The 20,548-nt window shown below is 39.6% G+C and overlaps 1 protein-coding gene across 1 annotated transcript in view; it reads right to left on the reverse strand.

The window, feature by feature from the left end:
* The window catches only part of LOC113153996 (receptor-type tyrosine-protein phosphatase gamma-like), an 89,218-nt gene that overhangs the window by 12,251 nt on the left and 56,419 nt on the right, over positions 1-20,548 (reverse strand). Inside the window, exons 5-12 of the mRNA XM_026347947.1 lie at positions 14,845-14,940; positions 12,377-12,443; positions 9,894-10,051; positions 8,552-8,744; positions 4,276-4,460; positions 1,645-1,753; positions 1,501-1,550; positions 692-1,397 (exon numbers count right to left, since the gene is read on the reverse strand). Coding sequence (XP_026203732.1) covers positions 692-1,397; positions 1,501-1,550; positions 1,645-1,753; positions 4,276-4,460; positions 8,552-8,744; positions 9,894-10,051; positions 12,377-12,443; positions 14,845-14,940 — 1,564 coding nt within the window. The remainder of the gene's footprint in view (positions 1-691; positions 1,398-1,500; positions 1,551-1,644; positions 1,754-4,275; positions 4,461-8,551; positions 8,745-9,893; positions 10,052-12,376; positions 12,444-14,844; positions 14,941-20,548) is intronic.

Consider the following 20,548-nt stretch of genomic DNA (forward strand, 5'->3'; position numbering starts at 1 on the left):
AAGACCTCCTAACGCTTACCCTGCCTGCCTTTGTACTTTGCACCTCACTGTAAATCACTTTGGATAAAAGCGTCTCCCAAAGGACTAAATGTCAAATGTCAAATCATTTGACATGTGCAGATAAAATTGGTGACATTTGGTGTGTTGCTTTTCATTTGGCTTTGAAAATTTTTGATCCTAGTATGAACTGTCTCAATTCAGCGTTTAGTTCATGTTCACGTACTTGCACTATTTCTAGCATTATGATGGTGATGGTGTAAAAGAAAATCTAGCCAAAAAAAAAAAAGTTTAAAAATGCCTTCCCTTGAAGCAAACTCTTTCGAAACATCATTAAAGGAATTCCTTGAGGCAGAACCCCTCTGGCAGACAGCTCACTTCTGCCTTCAGGCCTCTGTGTTGTACTGACACAAAAGCCTGGAGCTTTGTCTTTGACTGAGACAGTAAGAAGTGTAGTTACACTCTTAAATCAAGTTATTTGTTATGCTAAATTGGGTTCCATAACTCTTGGAAGTGTTTACAAAATTCTGCTTTGGTTCGAGGTTTTGCCATGTATGATAGCTGACAACAACAGTACAAAGAGATAATGCTGACTTGCCTTCTGCAAATTCACAAAGGATTTTTCTGTTTAGTGGGAATGTAAACTGAAAGAAAATGTGCCTTATCTGGGAGTGCAAGAAAGAGGTCTGCTCACCCGTGTGGACGGAGAACGGCCAGAGACTGCTAATCTTTGGAGAAAGTGTGGAGCTCTGGGGAATCTGCATTTCCGCACTGTCATTTGTCATTTGAGTGGACACTCTATTAACATCAGTGGGTTTCTCCTCTATGTTGACCAACTGCTGGTCACCAGTGCTGACAGGTACTGTGGTGTCTTTGACTGTGGGCCTTCCTTCTTTCTCTTTGGCTGTGGATGCGGGGGTGGGGATTAAAGGGTTTTTGGCCACAGTGCTGTCTCCTTGCACTTCTTTATTATCAGATGTATTCTTGTTCTTGCCCTTCTTCTCATCCTCTTCCTCCTCCGGCTCTTCTTCTTCGTCCTCCTCGCCCTCATGTGCAGACTGATTCTCTATTGTGTCTGTATCCGAGCCCTGTGGTGGTGCCTGCTCAGTGCTGGACTTTGCAGGTTGTGTGGATGGACGGGTGGGGTTCTGAGTGGCTTGTGGTGCCTGCGTGGGCCAGACAGAACTGGGCAAAGAGGAGATGACCCCTCCACCAACACCCAAGCCTGCCAGCAAGGTACTTGTCACTACTGATGCCACTGTGGCCTGGCTGCCACTAGAGGAGGGCCCCATCCCCGTTGCCATGGAAACAATGGAGAAGTGGATGCCAGAGGATGTCCAGGTGGAGGAACCAGAGCTTATTGGAGCCATGTCAGCTGGGGATGCTGGAGAAATTGTAGGCTAAAGGAGAAAGGCAGGGAAAAAGCGGTGACCCATCAGTATCACATGAATACCATTAGCATGAAAAATAGAAATTAGCAGTGCCATCTTCTGGTCAACTCACCATCCCAGTCTTCACAATTCGAGAGCCCTGAAATATTCTCGTTGTATTAGCTGTAACAAAAGAGGAACAAGGCATATAATATCCCATTTTAAGTCGCAATGCTGTACATAATGACTCAGTGGCTGGAGGGGTGCAACCAGTTACCTCTGAACAGCAGAGTTTGACTGAAATCACTGCGCTGGTCATGCTGACATACTGCCTGCACTCTGAACAGGTACAGGACGTCAGGGGAAACATTAGTGATGACTGCTTTCTGCAAGAGAAAGGATACACATACACACATATGGATTCAAACACATAATGTTTGAATCTGTAGTAAAAAACTCATCTTGCCTAAAGTTTAAATATTCTGCTCCAAGGTCCTGTCTGTTAACAGTCTATGACCCACATGCTCAATGTAGTTTGGAAACCTAATTTCCTGAGTAATTTAATTGTGTTGTGCAGTTTGCAGATGGCTTTACGTATATTAAATGGTTCTCAGAGTGAATGGATGATTGCCTCTGGTGTTGCAGAGCTAGTATTTCTCTAAAATAATACAGATAAAGGTGTCCAGAGATAGAAACTGAAAATTGAAATGGAAATGAAGTGGGTAAAATAAGAAAGACTGACAGCAGAGAGAGAAGTGGAGAGAACATAGTAAGAGACTGATCGACTGTATTTGTGGAGTGAAACTGTATAGATAGAGAAACTCATTAATCATTCTTTCAGTCAGCCAGGCACAGGCAACAGATTTCCAATAACAATATAAACGTACTGAGCTCTTAAGAGAACATAAAGATATTGCATGATAACAACAGCAAATAAATCATGTCTAGTAATGCACTAATTTAAAAATTCAATCCAAGAATTAATCAGTTGACGTCAAATTTGATGCCCAAGCTCCCGATACCAGCTATTCCACAGCAAAAGGGACAAAATAAAGATTATTCTGTTGTCTTCTGTCTCACTGAATGGAATACAGAAGGAGCATACTTGGCTTTAAAGATATGATGACTCTGCCAGAGGACCTCGGGGTGCAGTATGCTCAAAAGTGCTCAAAAAGTAAATAAGCAAATAGACACTAGAGTAGTGGTGAAATGGAGGCGATGTGTAACATCAGACATAATGTGTGTAGTAGTGGGTGAGTCTTTCAGTTCAGAGAGGGACAGGAGTTAAATGAGCGACAATGCCCTAAAGGAGAGGAGATACAGTAATTGTTAACCTGTGTTTAGCAGGCAATAGCCTTAGTTTAATTTGTGAGGCAGTGCTTGACTGCAGAAAGTCTGATTGCATATTCATTCCAACCTGTTCGCCCATAGATGAAATGCAATCAAGGAACAACCAGAGCGTCAAAGCCTCACAAACTAATTTCTAAGTTAATGTTCAGGATCCAATTATTAGCTTATGCATTCGCTAGTTTCTGAGTATTAAAGGGAACGGAGAATGTGAAAAGGGTAGCAAATCCCTTCACATCCCACCGGCTCTAGTTGCTCCAGTCACCGAGCAGAGGTCACTAGCGTGGCAACAATCCCTCACCAGCTTCCCACTGATGATGAAAACCCCCAACTGTGTTTATTGTAATGCATGGCCAAGCTAGAGGGTATGCCATCAGGAAACTGATCCTATGACTCAAACTGGTGGGTGAATATTTTGCCCCTACACTGTCTATATCTTCAAGTGCAATCATGTGAGCTATCGAGACAGCTGGAGGTCAGTTGGCTTTAAAGAGATGCACAGCTGGGCATTGGTTTCCCACAAATGGAAGGATATGTGACCACAGAGAAGAAAATATAGTGTGAAAAAGAACAGCCCTGTAAGTGTAAACCCCTGCAGCGGGAGGATATATTTCTGTAGAGACACTGAATGTTCTGCTTGAGGGATGCAGTAAGAAGTAAAGTGGTAACTCAGTGTCTAAGACAGACGAGCAGAATTATATGATCAGTGGTGTCAAAAACTGCAAAGAGATCTAAAGAACTACACTTGCGGTCACCTGCATTTGTTACTAAAAGAAGACAGCTTGTGTTCAAAGAGCTGTCTCCACTGCCTGGAACGAGACTAGAATTTTCCCACACATTACTGCTTCTCAAAATCCTAATATAAACAGAGTGTATGTAATTTGTTTGCACTGCTTTTGTTTGAAGTAGCTTTAGTTAAGTCTTCTCTGACCCTATAACACGCAGACTTTCTTCAGAGGGTAATTAGACTAATTGTAAATGTTTCTAAGACCGTTTTAATACCACTTAAAATGCTATTTAGTATTTGTTTCACTGTCAGAATGTGACCTAGACCCAGATAAGCAGCAAATGACAAATGCATGGAATAACCAATTAAAAATAATTAACTAATTTAAGGTGTAGCTAAAACTTCATAATCTGCACATACCCTTTTAAATTAAACAAGGTAAATAAATAAATAACATTTTTTTAAAAAAAAATGCTAAAACTGAGAAAAGGCCACAGTTGCATTTGTGAACACATTACACCTAGTCGAGCTCATCTTGTCAGTGTCTGTAACCGGCATGTGTGTCTATTCTTAGACAGGTGAGTGACAGGGACTGTCTGGGCCCTCAAATCAACCAACAGCCACATGCCGAGTTCATCACAACCTGTCACCTCCTATATACACTGATCCAGTCACCCTCTCATCCTGCCAGGCACATCTGATGCTATGCAAAGCAATCAGACCTGTTTAAGATTATGAGTATCCATAATAAAAAAAAAAGACTATAGATTTAGAAGAACAAAGACGGTCATGGCAAATAACGTGAGTAGTTAGATAGTTGATGAATGCACTCACCATGCTCTGGTCCCCAGTCTTAGTGAAGGTCTTTTCATCTGCAACATCACGCTTCACCCAGCTGTAGGAGACCATGTAACTGGTGATGGGTGGGTGGTAGATGGTCAGAGGGCGTTCCCAGCTCACCATCAATGCTGTTTGGTTCAGAGGCTGGATCTTCATGCTTACTGGGGCACTGCTGCACACTGAAAGACCAAAAGGAGAATAAGGGTATTTGCTGAGTCTTGAGTGAAAATGACAGGTTGTAGTTGGGAGGACTGCTTGACCACATGTGTATGTATCTTCTGATGTGGACAGAATACAGGTTGACTTTTAACAAGCCTGTTATTACTGTCTGCTTCTAACATGACTCAAATCCATTTCCACTTCAGAAAGATAATACAGTAACTCAATAACAAAAACACTCCTGGAGGCTTGAGGCACAACTTCAGGTGTCATGGCTGACTGTCATTCTGGGCATGTGTGTCTTTTTTTTTCTGGCCACAACATTGCAAAAGACTCCAGGTAGGATACTACACAGCCAAGAGCAATGATAAACATGTGGTTCAGATAATACTGAAACCTCACGTCCGTAGCTAATTAGCAAAACCATGTGTGCAACACAGGAAGCAGGAAGTTTGTGTTTCAGCCTCAAGGTGGCAGTGTAGGCTACAGCATGATATTTACAGAGAAACGTCAGTATTAGTAAGGAATGATCTGGACATGCTTCTCAACATATCGGGGCAACAGCAATCAGGAACTCGTGTCAACTGACTATGTGCTCACACGGTTTCTGCCAAATTGAAATTGTCACCACAGTTTTCTCCATTTGCACTGTGAAGCTATGGTGCAAATTATGCACCATGATATGTGAAGGGGAGACAGGGTGGAAGGAAATCAGTCAGAGGGACACAAGGGAAAAAAAACAATAGCAAGAAGATCTCGGGGTGTTGATGAGGTGTGACAGTTGTGAAATGCATTATAACCCGTGGGGTGTTCGCTGTCAGCTTTAGTCGTTTAACAAGAGCTGAAGACATTGTCATGGTTTTTCTGCCTGCATCAATGTAGTCATGACAGTCATCGTTTTAACCAGCAATACTAGTGATATGGTAACACTAAAATTAAGAGCCTATTTGGCACCCTGCAAGTTGTAAGATACAAGTGCATTGTTGTTTTTATTTGCATTTTGTCAAAAAATATATAATTAATTTACAATAACTAGTAACTAACCTTTATTAAATGTGGTCTACTAATGGGTAAATATCACATCCCTGTGATATTAGAAAACTTCATTGATCTAACTCAGGCATTTATGTATAATGGCAGACTGGCAACAACATTAATTGGCTCTTCACTCAAAGTGTAAAAAAAAATAAAATTTGTATGCAAATTAAATTTTATCACATTTTTATCAGGGTCAACTGAAAGCTTCAACTAAGACAGCATAAATAAGATAGTAAACAGTAAACAATGTTTCATCTGTGACGTTAATCAGCATGCTAGTCTCTTTGAAACAAAAAGCGTTTTTTTTTTTTCTCCTTTAACACATTGAGTATAACATCCCAAAATAAGGCTCACAGTAGTTTCACCTCAGTCTGCAATGTCACTCAGAGCAGAACATGAATCTTTCTGCTGGCAGCTTCTAACCATGAAGGGGATGAATTGACTGTTGTCAACAAACAGCGGTTCCACTGCTTCTTGCCTCTGTAGGCAGTACAATATGTTTTAAAGAAGCTGTGTGCACACACTGGAATGATGGGCAAAAAACAGCAATTTCACTGAAAACACAAATGAAGAAATATAGCTGAAATTAACATGGTATTTTCTGGACTTTACAAGAAAATCAAGCGACAGTATGTATGTCATAAATAGCAGAATGCTGACTCCTGTACTTCTCTTCTGTGTGACTCTTGCACCACAAACCAACACATCTTAACGGTGACTAACATTACATTGTTCCACTACGGTAATGATAAATGATGCTTTCTGTTTTACATCGTTGAATATGCACACTTGTACAGTTGAAGGTAAAACATTGAGCTCTGGGAAACTGTGACGTGACAATCATTCATTATCCTTGAAGAGACAAATCAATTCAAGATAAAAAATAAACATAACACCATCATCAATCAAACTGACCAAATGCCAAAATAAAGGTATCTGGCCTCCAAATGAGAAAACAGTTTGTATGCAAAGCATGATAAAACTTTAAAGTCTTTACACATGCAGGTATGAAAAAATTAGAGCAAAAATCTTACAATACTGCCTTATGTATCTAGGAATTATAACTAAACAAGAAAGAAATCTGGACTACACAAAATAATCTGCAACCCGTGTTGTGCATAAGAAAGGTTAGCTATGCATGTCTAATGGCCAAACAACTTTCACAGCAATAAAACCAGATGAGTGATGAAACATTCAGTCAACGTGTGGGCCCGGCTCTCACAATGTTTACAAGCAAAGTCATCATTTACTGCGTACAGAAAAATACTCCGCACCACCCACCCAAGCGCGCACGTACACACAACCTTGACAGATGTCACCCGTGAAGATGAGACTGACACGGTTTACTCCCAACGACTTCCATCAACCATGGATTCTTAAATTTTAACACAGAGAAATAAAAATGCAGCAGACACAAAAAGAAAATGAGCAAGTAGGAGGGGAATTAGAAAAAAAAGAGGGAGATACACTGGTCCACATTCATTCTGCCTACTGATATAATGCCACAAAAGCAATTTCACAACTTCATTTGTATGGGTCTATTTTAGCTTTGCCACATATTAATGATGATTGCTGATCGGCCCCGTTAGAGTGCTCCAACTTCATCACAAGCATTCCCAATCAATTCTCCCCGCCAGACACCAACAACACCACTTTAAGGAGCAGCAGCCTTTCTCATTAGTCTCCGTAGTTCCTGTACTGTTCTGTTAAAGCAAGCGCTGTGAGATGAACACATAAGAAAGACGAACAAAAATACTCTAATCAAGCCCTGCATGAGGTCTGTGCTTGGCATTAGTATGTTCTTTGATATAAGAATGAGTTATAACAATGAAAGGATGACGTACACTGTTCTGACAGGACCCAGCTTCATCCCAAAATCTCCTGAAATCTGAAGTGTTATCTATTGTTCTGGTGATGTTAATCATATCAGAACGTGCTCTGTCAGTGTTTTTTTTCCCCATCTGAACTAAAAAAGAAAAGCTTTCTATGATCCTATTATATTTACTGACCTTGTGATTTATGCTGGGTCCTTTTGAATGGGTCACCATCTTGAGGAGCTAGATGAGCTTCCTCATCTTTGCTCCCAAAATACTATCTAATATCTCATTAATAATTTCCACTGCAGCCTCCATGATTTTTGACCAGAGTCAAAAAAATTAATAAATAAATAGTGCTGAAAAACTGAGCAGACTTTCACGAGAAAAAGAAAGGAAGATGATGTACTTTAAATTGAATATAAACCATCAATGTAACAATCTACAGAGGGACTACTCCCATTCACATACAATAACCTAAATTATCATTTCCTAAAGCCCTTCCACTGAACTGCAATCTGCAGTGACGTTATTACCATAATATTATGCACATACCCATCAAATGCATATTTAAAACCCGTTCGGAGGGTTCTTGTTTTAACAGCAACAGAGGAGACAAAAGCAGAGACGACATTTCAAACAGATGATGCTACGTTAACGTAAGCTTAATTATCTGTCTAGCTATAGCTAATGAAATTTGCCAGCGACAGTTGTCATTTCAGCTGTCAGAAGTGCTAGGTGCTTGGCTTGAAATGAGAGGCGTGCTTTTGTCTCCCACTGTTTGAAATCAAGGACCCATTGTTTCAAGGAATTACTACGGTTTTCTAATGGTAAATGTGCCAGTGTTATCACTGTAAACTGCATCTGTGCTGAACAAGAACAGAAAACTCGACAGTGTGGCAACAGTAGCTAAGACATAGAGGTTTGGTTAGGAGTGACTGAGGACACGTTTTGAAGGTTGTAAGATAACAAAACTCCCAAACATAATTGTATCAGAGCCTTGAAAGAGTCTGTGGGCATATTCTGGAGGGCATGTGACATTTACTGATCTCTGGCATAACCGTGGCCTGCACACAGTGTGCACTATGTGGTACTAACCCACACTCGACTAATCTACTTTCTACAAGGCAGCATTTCCCTAAAACTAATAAAGTAGTAAGTAATGATTGTAATTACAGGAGTTCCTTCGGTTAAACCAGTCGTGCTATGGTGCAAACCACAGGGAGAATGTGATACTGTGATCATAAATTGTAGCGTACCTCGTGAAGCTTCGGTGCTCTGAGGGCTTCCCAGGATCTCGGTTGTGTCTTTCTGCCACGCGTCTTTCACAGCCGACTTAAAGACTTTCCTATCGTTTAGGTCCTGCAGGGGCCGGAAGTTGTTCCTTAGGTACTCTACAGACTTGACGTGATCCTGCTGCTCTGTTGTAAAGATGGAGTAAAAGGCCTCCAGCTAGATGAAAAAAAGAGAGAATAGCTATTGAACCAAATTTAAGTTAGTTGCTGTGTGTGCGTGTGTGTGTGTGTGTCTGTGAGGTGAATATAATATATCATGCAGGACTGCATTTGTAGCCACTTGCCAGTAGCTGACTGTTCACAACTGGAGCTCAGTATTTGCAAGAAACATTCACACCACAGGCACCAGCAGGCACGGACCTCAATCATCATCCTGGCTACCTACCGGGCTGTAACTTCTCAATGGGGCAAATTTGTGGCCATTGATTGCCATGAATGATCTCCTGCCGTGTGCTGTAATGACTACACATTACAGATACTGTGGAATCAATGCATGCTTGGAGAAATGAATTACAGGTTCATAAAAGACTATCTGTGAGCGTCACAAACATTGCAGCAGTGGTCAATATACTTGCAGCTGAAGTCATTTCTGAACAAAAGATTTGTCCTCCTGCAAGTTGATAGAAATTCCACTGAGCCCTGCAAATTTCTACAGCAAGGAGCACTCTAGAGGATATGCAGCTGGGTAACCCAAGAATTATAATAGATGCAGCAAAGGACTCTGTATGGGATCAGCAGAAAACATGGGGCATGATTTGGCATACATTACATTATCTCTCAAAATCACAGTGGCTAAACTACTTGGGGGTAAGCAGTTGCAAAAGACAGGTGAGTGCTGTAAAATGTGATACAGTATTTTTCATTAAACAAATGTTTAACTGTTACGGCAATAATTTAAATTAATGAACCTGAAAAAAGCTTAATAGTGTGATAACCAGTTTCCATGCACAGCAGTATTTCATTTAAGAGCCTATAATCACTGTCTCAGGCCAACAGCATGATATATGTGTAGGAGATACAGACTCACACTTGGTACCATTCAAATGTCAGTAATTGGCCACCCCCCTTTCTGCTTATTCATCCTCTATATAGGCAGTTATGGTTTCATATGCAGAGGAGTTGAGGAGGAACAAGGGAAAAGGAAAGGGGAAGAAAAAGGAGAGGTAGATGAGGGGAAAAATTGCTTGTGCATTGACACTGTAGGACAGCAAGTGATCCACTGACTATGTGCAAATGGGATCTGACTGTGTGTGAAGAATATAGCTGTCTGGGCGTGCATGTGCGTGCGTGTGTGTGCTAAACACACCTGTGAGTGGGACAGATACACAGGCCTGGAGAAGATGATCCACTCCACTACCTTGCTGCAGGGTGGCGTGGTCAGAGAGCCGGTGTACCGGTAATAACTGTCCACCGATGATGGCAGCAGGTCCCTCAGGATGAAGGATCTGAGGTTAGTCTCCTTTTCTGTGTAGATGGGATCAGAACTGGTCAGCACAAATCAATGAGCCAAACTGAAAGTCTTCAGTACAGCTACACAAATAGCACACTGTGCCCTTCTTAATGTTCTGCTAAAATCCCTGCTTATCTTGAGTTACATTTAAACCAACGTATACAAGGTAATTTCATTTCACTCTCCCTGTGGCATTTTTACCGCTTTCTTGAAACCACCACTAGTGGAATGATGGTGGCAGCAGTTAAAAGCCTCAGCACTTGTTATCACTCTGGCCAGATCTCTGTACTCATATGGGCTGAGAGAGGAGCAAAGCGAGGGGGAGCCTGATAAAATGGCCAGCTCTGACAGCTGATCTGTGGCTGGGTGGTAGCGTGCTCTGTTCAGTGTAACAACCGTGGCATGGGCTACAGGGATTAAGACAGATCCAAATGATTACCAGGTCTGTTCTGTTCTCTGATCAGCATTAGGAAAAGCCGAGTAGAAAAAATAACAATAAGCAGGAATCAGGTTGTGATTGAGAGGAACATTACTTTATCTTTTGCAAATATGCTCCATGGCCTTGTATTTCCTTGAATTATGATGTGAAAAACCCAAATAAAGCTGAACTTATGTCAAATTCAATCTCTCACAGCTCATGACCTTATCTTAAAAAACAACAACAAACAAACAGATGTTTGGGGTGTGGTCTGCATTTTGATTAGAGCTACTGACTCACTGGAAACCTCGCCCACCTCATATTCCGTATTCACAGCCTTTCTTCTCCCCGTCTTCAGACGGTGTACGTGCCCTATCGCTCACAAGCTGCTGAGATGCTGATGGATGGATGACTGTGGGATAATAAGCTAGTGGAAAACTAACCACCCAAACGTGGGAGGAGGCGAGGAACATTTTGCAGCCAGCAGGAAGAGCGTCCAAAAACCACCACACCCACACCAAGCTCTCAGCTGGGAGCTGAGAGATACTGTTAGCATGAACATCTGTTTGGCTGCACAGCAGCAGAGTTCAACCACTTTTGGAGAGTTATAGATTCACAAATAATCAAGTAAAATAATCACAGACATGTTTGGCAACTTATGTTTATGGCGGTTATTATAAGATAAGTAGAACAAAAGAAAAGTGGAGCTAATTACTTCAGTGAAATCGTCTGGACGTTCCACTGAACAGAAGTGACCCATTTACTGACTCTGAAGACAGTGCACTTGTGTTTTTAAAAAGTGGTCTCTTAAGCTTTGTTGCCCTTATGTATTTATCTTTTCCTGCTCATCTGCTGTTATATTTTTGGGTCCAGCACACAACAAAAAAAAAGCTCATCAAGCCAGTTTTCAAAGTCAAAGTATGTGGAGGGAAATTATAATCACAAACGACTCAATAAAAGATCGACACCTGTCTTCATGAGTTCAGAGAAATTATTTCATGTTTATATATATATATATATATATATATATATATATAAATATATTATTATCCATTTGTCAGTGTAGGATTATGTCCACATAAAGACCGTCAGTGGCAGGTTGTAAAACAAGTCACACATGTCTGTGTAAACAGAGTGGCTCTGTCCCCTGCTGTGGTAAAGGATTACATGGTCATGTTAAAACATCTGCTTATGGTCTGCATTAACTCATACAGGGAGTGAAGCTAGCAGAGCGCTTGTAATTTATGATGAGATGCCATGAGGAATGGTGCCATGACATGCTGCGCAAGAGTGCTGTTAATAGTTTAAATGAGAATATGAGTGTTTGCAGGAGCCTCAGTCCATGGACGCGTATACATGTACTTCTGAGTCAGACTGAAACAGTGTTGTCTATTTGAGGCTCAGATGTAATTAATAGCTCTGTCTCTATGAGCGAGGTTCCTCGGAGGTCTCCCACTGTGGAGCTACAGTACACCAGCAATGGGAGAGGCGGTATCTTGCAAATTTTGCCTCCTTTTGAAGTTAAACTCCGCTCATATCTTGTGTTTAGGTTAATTTGGGATTTAAAAAAGGAAACTCAATATTTAAGCTGTTGAATGCAAGAGCATCAAATCTTTGTTCTACGGAAGGCAGGGAGGAGCACCACGTCCGCTCTGTCGTGAGGAATTTACAGCTAGGATCAACCAAAACGGAGTCAGAGAGATTTTGTATGGGATTACTGCTTTTTCAATAACTCACATTAACTTAATTCCCACAGAGTTGTTTCATGTGGAGGAGATTTTGGTATGACAGATTAATAAAAAACAGTGGGAAACAAACAAATACAAGCAAATGCAGATAGAGAACTTGGATGGACACGCTATATGCAATACTGTTGCATGTGATGCAGAGTTTGTAAGGGGCTTACTTTCCCATCACTTACCATGATGCACCACTCCTTTCAGTCCTTGGATGATAGGGTCCACAGCTGGATTGTCTTTTTGCCCCAGCTGCAGGAGGCAACAAATTACAAAAGGGCTTACAAGACAGGGATAATAATCTCTCACAAAGATGATCAATATGAACAAAATGCAGTAGCTGGACAACATTCTGCAATATAATATAATCCTGCGGCATCTAATAGTTTGTGAAGTTGATGAGGTTTCATTTTGGGTAAGCTCTGCAGGTTTACCAGACAGTAGAGTTCATTTAATCCACTGGTCATTTTTTAGGCTATCATTTCTGAATATACTCTTCTACATTGAAGGATATTTTTGCTTCAATATATGAAATGAAAAAAAAAAAAAACACATCCTCTAATGAATACCTTAAGTGGTATTCATAAATGCTTGTTTTTTAAAAAAGAACCTATAATATCCCAACATGTATTCACTATCCATTTTGTAACTGAAATCACTTGTTTAAGTACAGTACCCCTGAACTAACAAAACACCATGGATAAAAACTACTTGACCACTACTCAGCTTCTGCAGTGCTTTTCAGGCCTTATTTTTGTGAGACATTGAGCACATCAGATGATTTTTTATTGCCTTTTAGTGTCATCTCCACTACGTGAGACCATTTTGCTGTTAGCTACACCGTCGCCAGGGGAGTAACACCAGTGTTGATTCCCTCCTTATCTGTTAGGACTACTGTTAATTTTATTGTAATGATGGTAAATATGTTTCAACTGCACATTCTACAACATCCCCAATGTCCTACTTAAGAGACAAGACTGGACAAAACAGTGTTGGGACGCGAGGACCTTCCTTTGCTCAACATTAATTCAGGTCAGTCAGAGTAGAGTAATTGGACCTGAACTGAATGCTGAATGTGGATAATATGCACACCTTGGAGGCCATTAATAGGCCTTTGGGGAGCACAGGAAGAACTCCTCATTGATTAGAAATAGTAAATCTGAGCCAGTGTGTGTGTGTGTCCGCCTAAAAACCCTCATACTGTAAACTGCTATTCAGCGGATTGTGTACGGTGGTGCTAATTGCAGTAAGCAATAGGGCTGTCAGGACCCAGTGGAGGCATTTAGGTCCTCGTACACATGGTTCATCACTGTCTCAGAGCAGACCTACATTACAAACACCTGTGTCCCCATTCCAGCCTCCCTCTGCCTGAGAGCTGACCCTTGCCCGTATACTATTAAGCTGAATGTTAGCACGCATTGATCACCCGCCTTCAATCGAAAAGATACTGCTAATAGAAATTAAGAGTGTTACATGGATAGTTGTCAGTGTTGCTGGAGTACACTTTTTCATGGCCCATAAATCTCGGAGGTGTTTTAACAGTTAACAGAAATTAGGACCATTCTTGTCCATTAAGAGCTTATGTGCACAGACCTTCAGGGGACAATTTGTAGTATCTCAGAAAGGAATCTGCAGTGTGCCACAGGCAAGAAAAATAATCAGCAACCAGGCGAAAAGAAAATGTCCTATCACAATAGAGGTGCCAAAGATCATTTCTAATAAATATTTAACATTCACAGACCTAAAAAGTTAGTCACATCTTTATCTTTTTTTCATAATTGGGCTAATACAATTCCAGCTATCCCCTCAAGTAACAATGACAAAGCACGAATGACTGCATGTTATACCATTTTTTCCAATGACATCTGTCATTTTAACTGGTCTTGTTATACAGTATTTATCTCCCTGGTTTTGTAACCTATTTTTAACAGGTAATGTTGGCACTATTTATGTTCATAAATGCAATTTGAAAGCCTATAAAAATGGCATTTTCTATTTGGGAAATACCATACACAACTAAATGCAGAACCATTACAAAAATATTTTCCTTGAGTGCAGTGAAAGTCTTCTGAGAAAAACTAATAAAAAACTAAATTGTCGATGCATTTTTAAGCATGACCACAGTACTATATGTTTTAACAAGACTTTAATACAGTGATGACAGTGACTCTGTGAGACAATACAGTGGCACAGCAATGCTTTAAACATCAGCATGCTAATAAGCTAAAAATAATAATGCTAATGTTCTGATGTCAAGCAGGTAAAATACTTACCATGTTTTCCATCAGGGATTAGTGTGTTTGCTGCTAACATTTAATTATTAACACTAAACACAAATGAACGAAAATGTCATTAGTTTTGCAAGTCGTTCATAATGGTGTTACAAAAAAGACATTTTCATTTATCAAAATGATTACAACTTAACCTTAGGTGAACAAATCTGTGTACCAAATTTCAGGACAACCCATTTGATAGTTGATGATATATTTCAGTCTGGCCCAAATGGTAGCCTGGCCAACAGACAGACCTTGCCAGTCAGCAAGCAATATCGTCAGCACAGATAAAATAGTCTATGTTACATAAGTGTTTTCATGTAATCTTTGCTGTCTTGAAATTATATTTGTTTTGACCTTCAGTGCTGGTGATATTTTACCTGAAAGAAGACTGCCATGGCAGCAATGATGCGTCTTTCCTTGATGGCAGCGCTGAGGCTGTCAAAGTCATCTGAATTGTAAAGGTAGATCTGCATCTGGGATGGGAAACAGAGCATAAACAGCTTGAGGAGTGGACAAGGAGAACCAACAGTATTGTCATCAATCACTTGGACACACTGCTGAAGAGCTGATGAAAAGCTGTTTTGAGGGGCATAAAAGAGGGTGTATTTATCACTCCCATAAATCTCCCATAATTTGTGTCGTTCTTTTTTGTGTGCTGCCACTCCTGGAGGATGCTAGAGAAATACAGCGTTGCATTCCTCAGGGCGACCGTCCACGGAGTCAGTCACAGAGCAGAAAGGAAGAACAGGAGAAATGTGGTGAGATCTAACAGAATGGCATGCTTCTAATCAGTGCTCTCAATTACCTTAAATCACTCACAACATTGCTTATGATTTCACAACAAAGCTTACAATGTGTGGGTATAACCCGCAAACCACCACACACAGAATACATCACATACCTATCATGGCTCAGGTTTCCAAAAAAAGATTTTTATTCCTTTCATTTCAAAGTAGATATATTATAGTAGTGCTGATCACAATCAGCAAATGATTCTAAAAGTAGCAATTGGAGCTGTCCATCATGATGCTGGCTCGAGCCTCTTTAAATTGAAAAACCCTTTCATGTCACTGAACCAAGTTAATTGGCAATAAGAAAAAGGTCCTAGATGTTGGTTTAATTAAAGGATATGCTTTGCTTTTTTCTTTTCAAAGGAAAATTACAAGAAACCCCAAGCCACAATTGGCTGTGTATGACAACAGATGCAAGAAGTAAAAGTAAATAAGCATATAAATAAGGATAAATCCATTAATATGTACTACAGGCTTAAACCAGGTACAAAATAACTCAATCCAGATAATTTAAGTTAATCAGTCTCCTTCAGACTTCCTTTAACTGCAGCCCTTAATGGAACTAATTTGTTGTCTGAGAACTCAGCAAGAAAGAGCACTGGCCATTCATCACCCTTCAGATGTTATTAACTACATTACCCAATTAAGCTGGCCCCCTTAGGCTTCATTTACTCACTGAGATTGGCTCATGTGACCTGCTCTTGTTAACAGCACACTTTGGAAAATGTGATATTCAATTATCAAACACTTTCATTGTAGCCAATAAAAATAAATGTTGCCAAAAGCGTTTTGAATCGCTTCATTGCACGCTTTGTTTTACTGCGTGCTATGGAGATCTGACACAAAAGCCCAAGTTGGAATAAACCCCATCGACAGAAAGATCCAGATTTCATGCTGGATAGCCAAGCGGTCCAACCAAACTTTAAGTTGTCCATAGACATCCAGACACATTCATATATGTTTGCGTTTGTAAATTCAGTATATACAATAATATTGTGCAGAGATATATGTAGAGACCTAAAATGTGAAGTGCCAATAACCAGTGTTATCTTGTGAAAGACCAAAGAGAAAAGGTAGAAAGAAGCAGAATCTGAGCTGACCTGCAGTTCTCTCTGTAGAGCAGACATGGCTCAGAAAATGCTGTCCACATTACCTATACCTTAGTCTAAATTCAGTTTATAACCCTACAATCTTTTCCGTTTCCCAGCAAAAAATGAGAGTAAACACAAGTGCTGAATACTGCTCTGCATTCCCAAGTTCCATTTAGGCACAAACAGGTGAAAAACAAAGTCATGTTTGGCATGATTTCCCAAGACAGCAAGATATTGTAGCAAGACAAAAAAAAAAAAAAAAAAAAAAACTACAAGAAAGTTGGTGTGGGAGAGATCTCAGACTTATCACAGAAGCACAGATTTATTCTTCTTTCCCATTTTTTATATTTTACACTTGTGCTATCACATCATTTTGTTGTTAACAGGTAAATGTGTCTTTTTTAACAGCAAGATTATATCACTCCAGTCACACATAACCACCCATCATATTCTTTCATTTGAGTACTTACAAAGTGCTAGAGCACTTATTTTCAAGAAGAATCAAGTGTCACATAATTAGTGCAGTTTTTACTGCTCAACAAATCTATGAAACTTGGTGTTTTACATTATAGACAGAACTTCACAGGCAAAAATTATGTGCTCGAGTGACAAATATTCACTACAAGATCTCAATTTACTCCGCTTTGCCCATTTTCATATTGACCTAATACTCCTAACACTGCCACTTAATACCACTCAACAGCTAAGTGGATCAAAAAGAATACCTGGTAAATGTACTTTAACATTGGTTCCAGCGTTACAGCCATCACAGCCTGGTGTTGTTTGTCTACCGGCATGTGGCTGAAGCATTAGTGAAACTTATTCACAGTTAATGTGTTGCTGTGGCTGTTGTGATTGCAGGATTCAGATATTTTGCAGATATGTCCTATAAACACATAGCCTTGGCCTTACTAGTGACCTAATTCCATTGTCCATTCATTTTCCATCACCACTGACAGGTTGTTTACTTCAGTAACGCTGTTTTGTTGGGAGATATTTAAATTCCAGCCAAGAAGCAGATAGGTAATACCCACTAATCTTTCTTTATCATCTGAAGCAATGCAAGCCACCATGCAAAACTTTACAGTCCCAGATCACATTGTTTATTTTCTCCAGTGCCCTAACTTATGAAGAGACACAGTGATATCACTAATGCAAAAAAGTTAGAGAACTCTATTTAAGTCCTGCTAGCTTGGTCAGAAATGGTGGGTTTAAGCAGCTGAATTAACCCTTGTGATATCTTCAGAACTCACTTAGAAGAAATAGCAAGTATATTTAGATGTCAACATACTGTATATCGATATCGGCTGATATAAAAATTATTGTGATCACCGTTTTTCGATATTGCCCGGCCCTAAACTTGCGTTTGGTCTATTGAATTTTGCAGTGTTGTGTTGCGTTGGGCTCTCACAGCCATCCATTCCCATTAGTCTTGACTCTTGCTATGTACTGTATTGTTCAGTGCTACTGGATGTTTTCACTTTCTGAAATGCACTGTACTGTACACCCACTCAGATACTTCATACATCCGCAGTACAGCGTGCAAACGTGTACCCTTCCAAGGTGTGATTTGTAATCCATGTATAATTAATCTACCCTTAGTGACACCCTAATATATTATTAGGAAAGATCTCCCTATGGTACCCTGAGGCAGAAAAAAATGTTTCATTTTTCATTGTGCTGTTTGAGCGAACAGGTGGTCCATCTATCGATTTTCCCACTTCACTCCTATGGAAAAGACTGTGGTTAGATTAATATCATGCTCAGGTGCCACAGGCCGAGCAAACCATTGTTTTTCTGTTTTTTTATCATGACCATGTTACATACGTAGAGTAGCTTTATAACACATCTCATTGAAATCCACCCCCTCTGCCCATGTGTTAACTATATTTGTGTGTGCTTCTAAGCTTCTGGGCAGGTGGGATAAACACTTTGGAGGTTTATCGTCTTCCCACTATATGAGTAAATGCTGTTTGCAGTGTGTTATATGAGACTCCGGACTGACTGTGACTCATTTGGAGTGGAGAGATAATTAGACAGCAGTCTGGAAAACAGTCTCTGTTTAAAAGAGACAAATAAGCCCTGGAGCTCAACCTCCAAGGTCATGCTGTATCACTCTGGTAGAACAAAACATACACACAACAAAACAAAAGCCAACCTCATATATATATATATATATATATATATATATATATATATATATATATATATATATATATATATAAATAAATATATATAAATAAATCACTGGGTACATCAAACACAAACATTTAGAAACATGTAGAATTTTGCTGCCCACAAGGTGCTAGATGTAATATAATCTCAAATGCATCAAATTCTGTCAAGGCATAAATATGAAAAATGAAAATGCCACCTCTTACAGGGTGGAACAGTTAAATGGCCAAAGGCTAGAGCCTACATAACCATATCCCAATTCAACCATTTGTCATTTAATTTCACTCTTTCACCTTCTCCTCTACTGTGTGAAAAATACATTATGTTTCATACATTTAGGCTGATGCATTGATAAAAGTGGGACCCCCCACTCTGTGTTTTTACTGCATATGTGGTGTGCTATGTGCATATGAAGTATATATTTGACAGGAAATGTCTTTGCTGATATGTGCATGGAATATTCCTTTTTGTACTTCCAGCAGGAAAGGTCACAATAGTCAGTTTCCCAGGAGAAAATGACCTTAGACCTATGACTGGCCGTCTTCTGTTGGCCTTATTTTTTCCATATAGTAATTTCTTTGAACGTTCCTCCATGGTGTGCCACTTAGGAAATCTCAATCCCCATCACTCTGTATGTTAAGTCAACCTTATCTAGGCTGCATGTTCTTACCTTTCATGTTAACGCAATACATTGTATAGAAATCATTCATGATTGCTCTCATGATTTCAGTAGCATAAAGTTCAAGGCACCAATGCATTTACAAATAGATACTCAACATAAAACCTTCACTGACACCACCAATCATGTCCTTTTTTTCTGTTCTTTAAACCATGTGCTATTAAACTACTACTATTAGCTTAACCATATATTTTTTTTCATACAGTATGGGGCTGTAATAGTTGATGTCTGCTTTTTTTCCCCCAGAAGGTTCAGCCAGGATATACATTCATGCAATATCATTTATCAATATTTTTTCAACTTTCTACTTTCCTACTGCTTCCTAACCATTTTCTTTTCATTTGGAATATAATCTTTAACAAAGATGTCAATGCAAAAGGTCGACACACAAAAACATGTTGAGTTACGAATCTAAATCTATGAGTGACAGATCTGGAGTGCAGAATTCTTTTTACTTTTTTTTTTTTTTATAGCTGTTCAAATTGGTCATTAAAGTGAATTCTATCGTCGTCTTATTTAGAAGCACACAATCAAAGGAGCCATATGCACAACAGCTTTATAATGGCTGTATATAATCCTGTGCCCTTTAACACTACACTGAACACAAAATGATGTGGAAAAAAATAAATCTAATTACTCAGCCATTCAGCATCAAAAGCCATGCCTGCAGAGAGGGCTACAAAGAACAGGGCCAACAAACGAACAGGACGACGTGTTTGGAGATAGGGCCAAGAGGCAAACTAACCGCCCTTTCCTGTTTTCATACACGGTTATACCTTACACTGATTATTTGACAATACAGTGGTTATAAAAAAAAAGAAGAAAATTTTACATAACCCCATAAAATGTAAAAAATGTGACACATTTACACATTCATTTTAGATAATGGATGGGAACGGCAGTGTAAATGATAAGACATTTGAAAGGCACTAATAACTCATTCTCCACACCACATACAAAGAGTGGGATTACTGCTTTAATCCACAAACCAGAATAAATATTACCAAAAGGTTCCAGAGTTAATACCCTTTATGTCTGTGCTACAAAAGTTGGTGACGTCTGTTATATTGTTTCTTCTTTCCCATTATTACTTGCAGTCTGTTTTACCTTTGTTTTTACTGTCTGTTCTTTTTTTAAGGCTTTAATGGCACTATAGAAAATGTGGTGTGACCTCGTGGAAAAAAATATTAAGACCAAGAAAAGCTCCAAATTGTGCTTCAATGTTCATTTCATTTAAAGTCTCCTACAAAACTTTATTTTTCAAAGATCTTTTCAAATGACTTTCATGTGCAATATCACTGCAACTGGGTGTTTTTTCTTATAATTTTCCAATTGACTAAGTGGA

Source organism: Anabas testudineus, chromosome 5 (genome assembly GCF_900324465.2).
Source record: "Anabas testudineus chromosome 5, fAnaTes1.2, whole genome shotgun sequence".
In the NCBI taxonomy this organism is placed as follows: domain Eukaryota; kingdom Metazoa; phylum Chordata; class Actinopteri; order Anabantiformes; family Anabantidae; genus Anabas; species Anabas testudineus.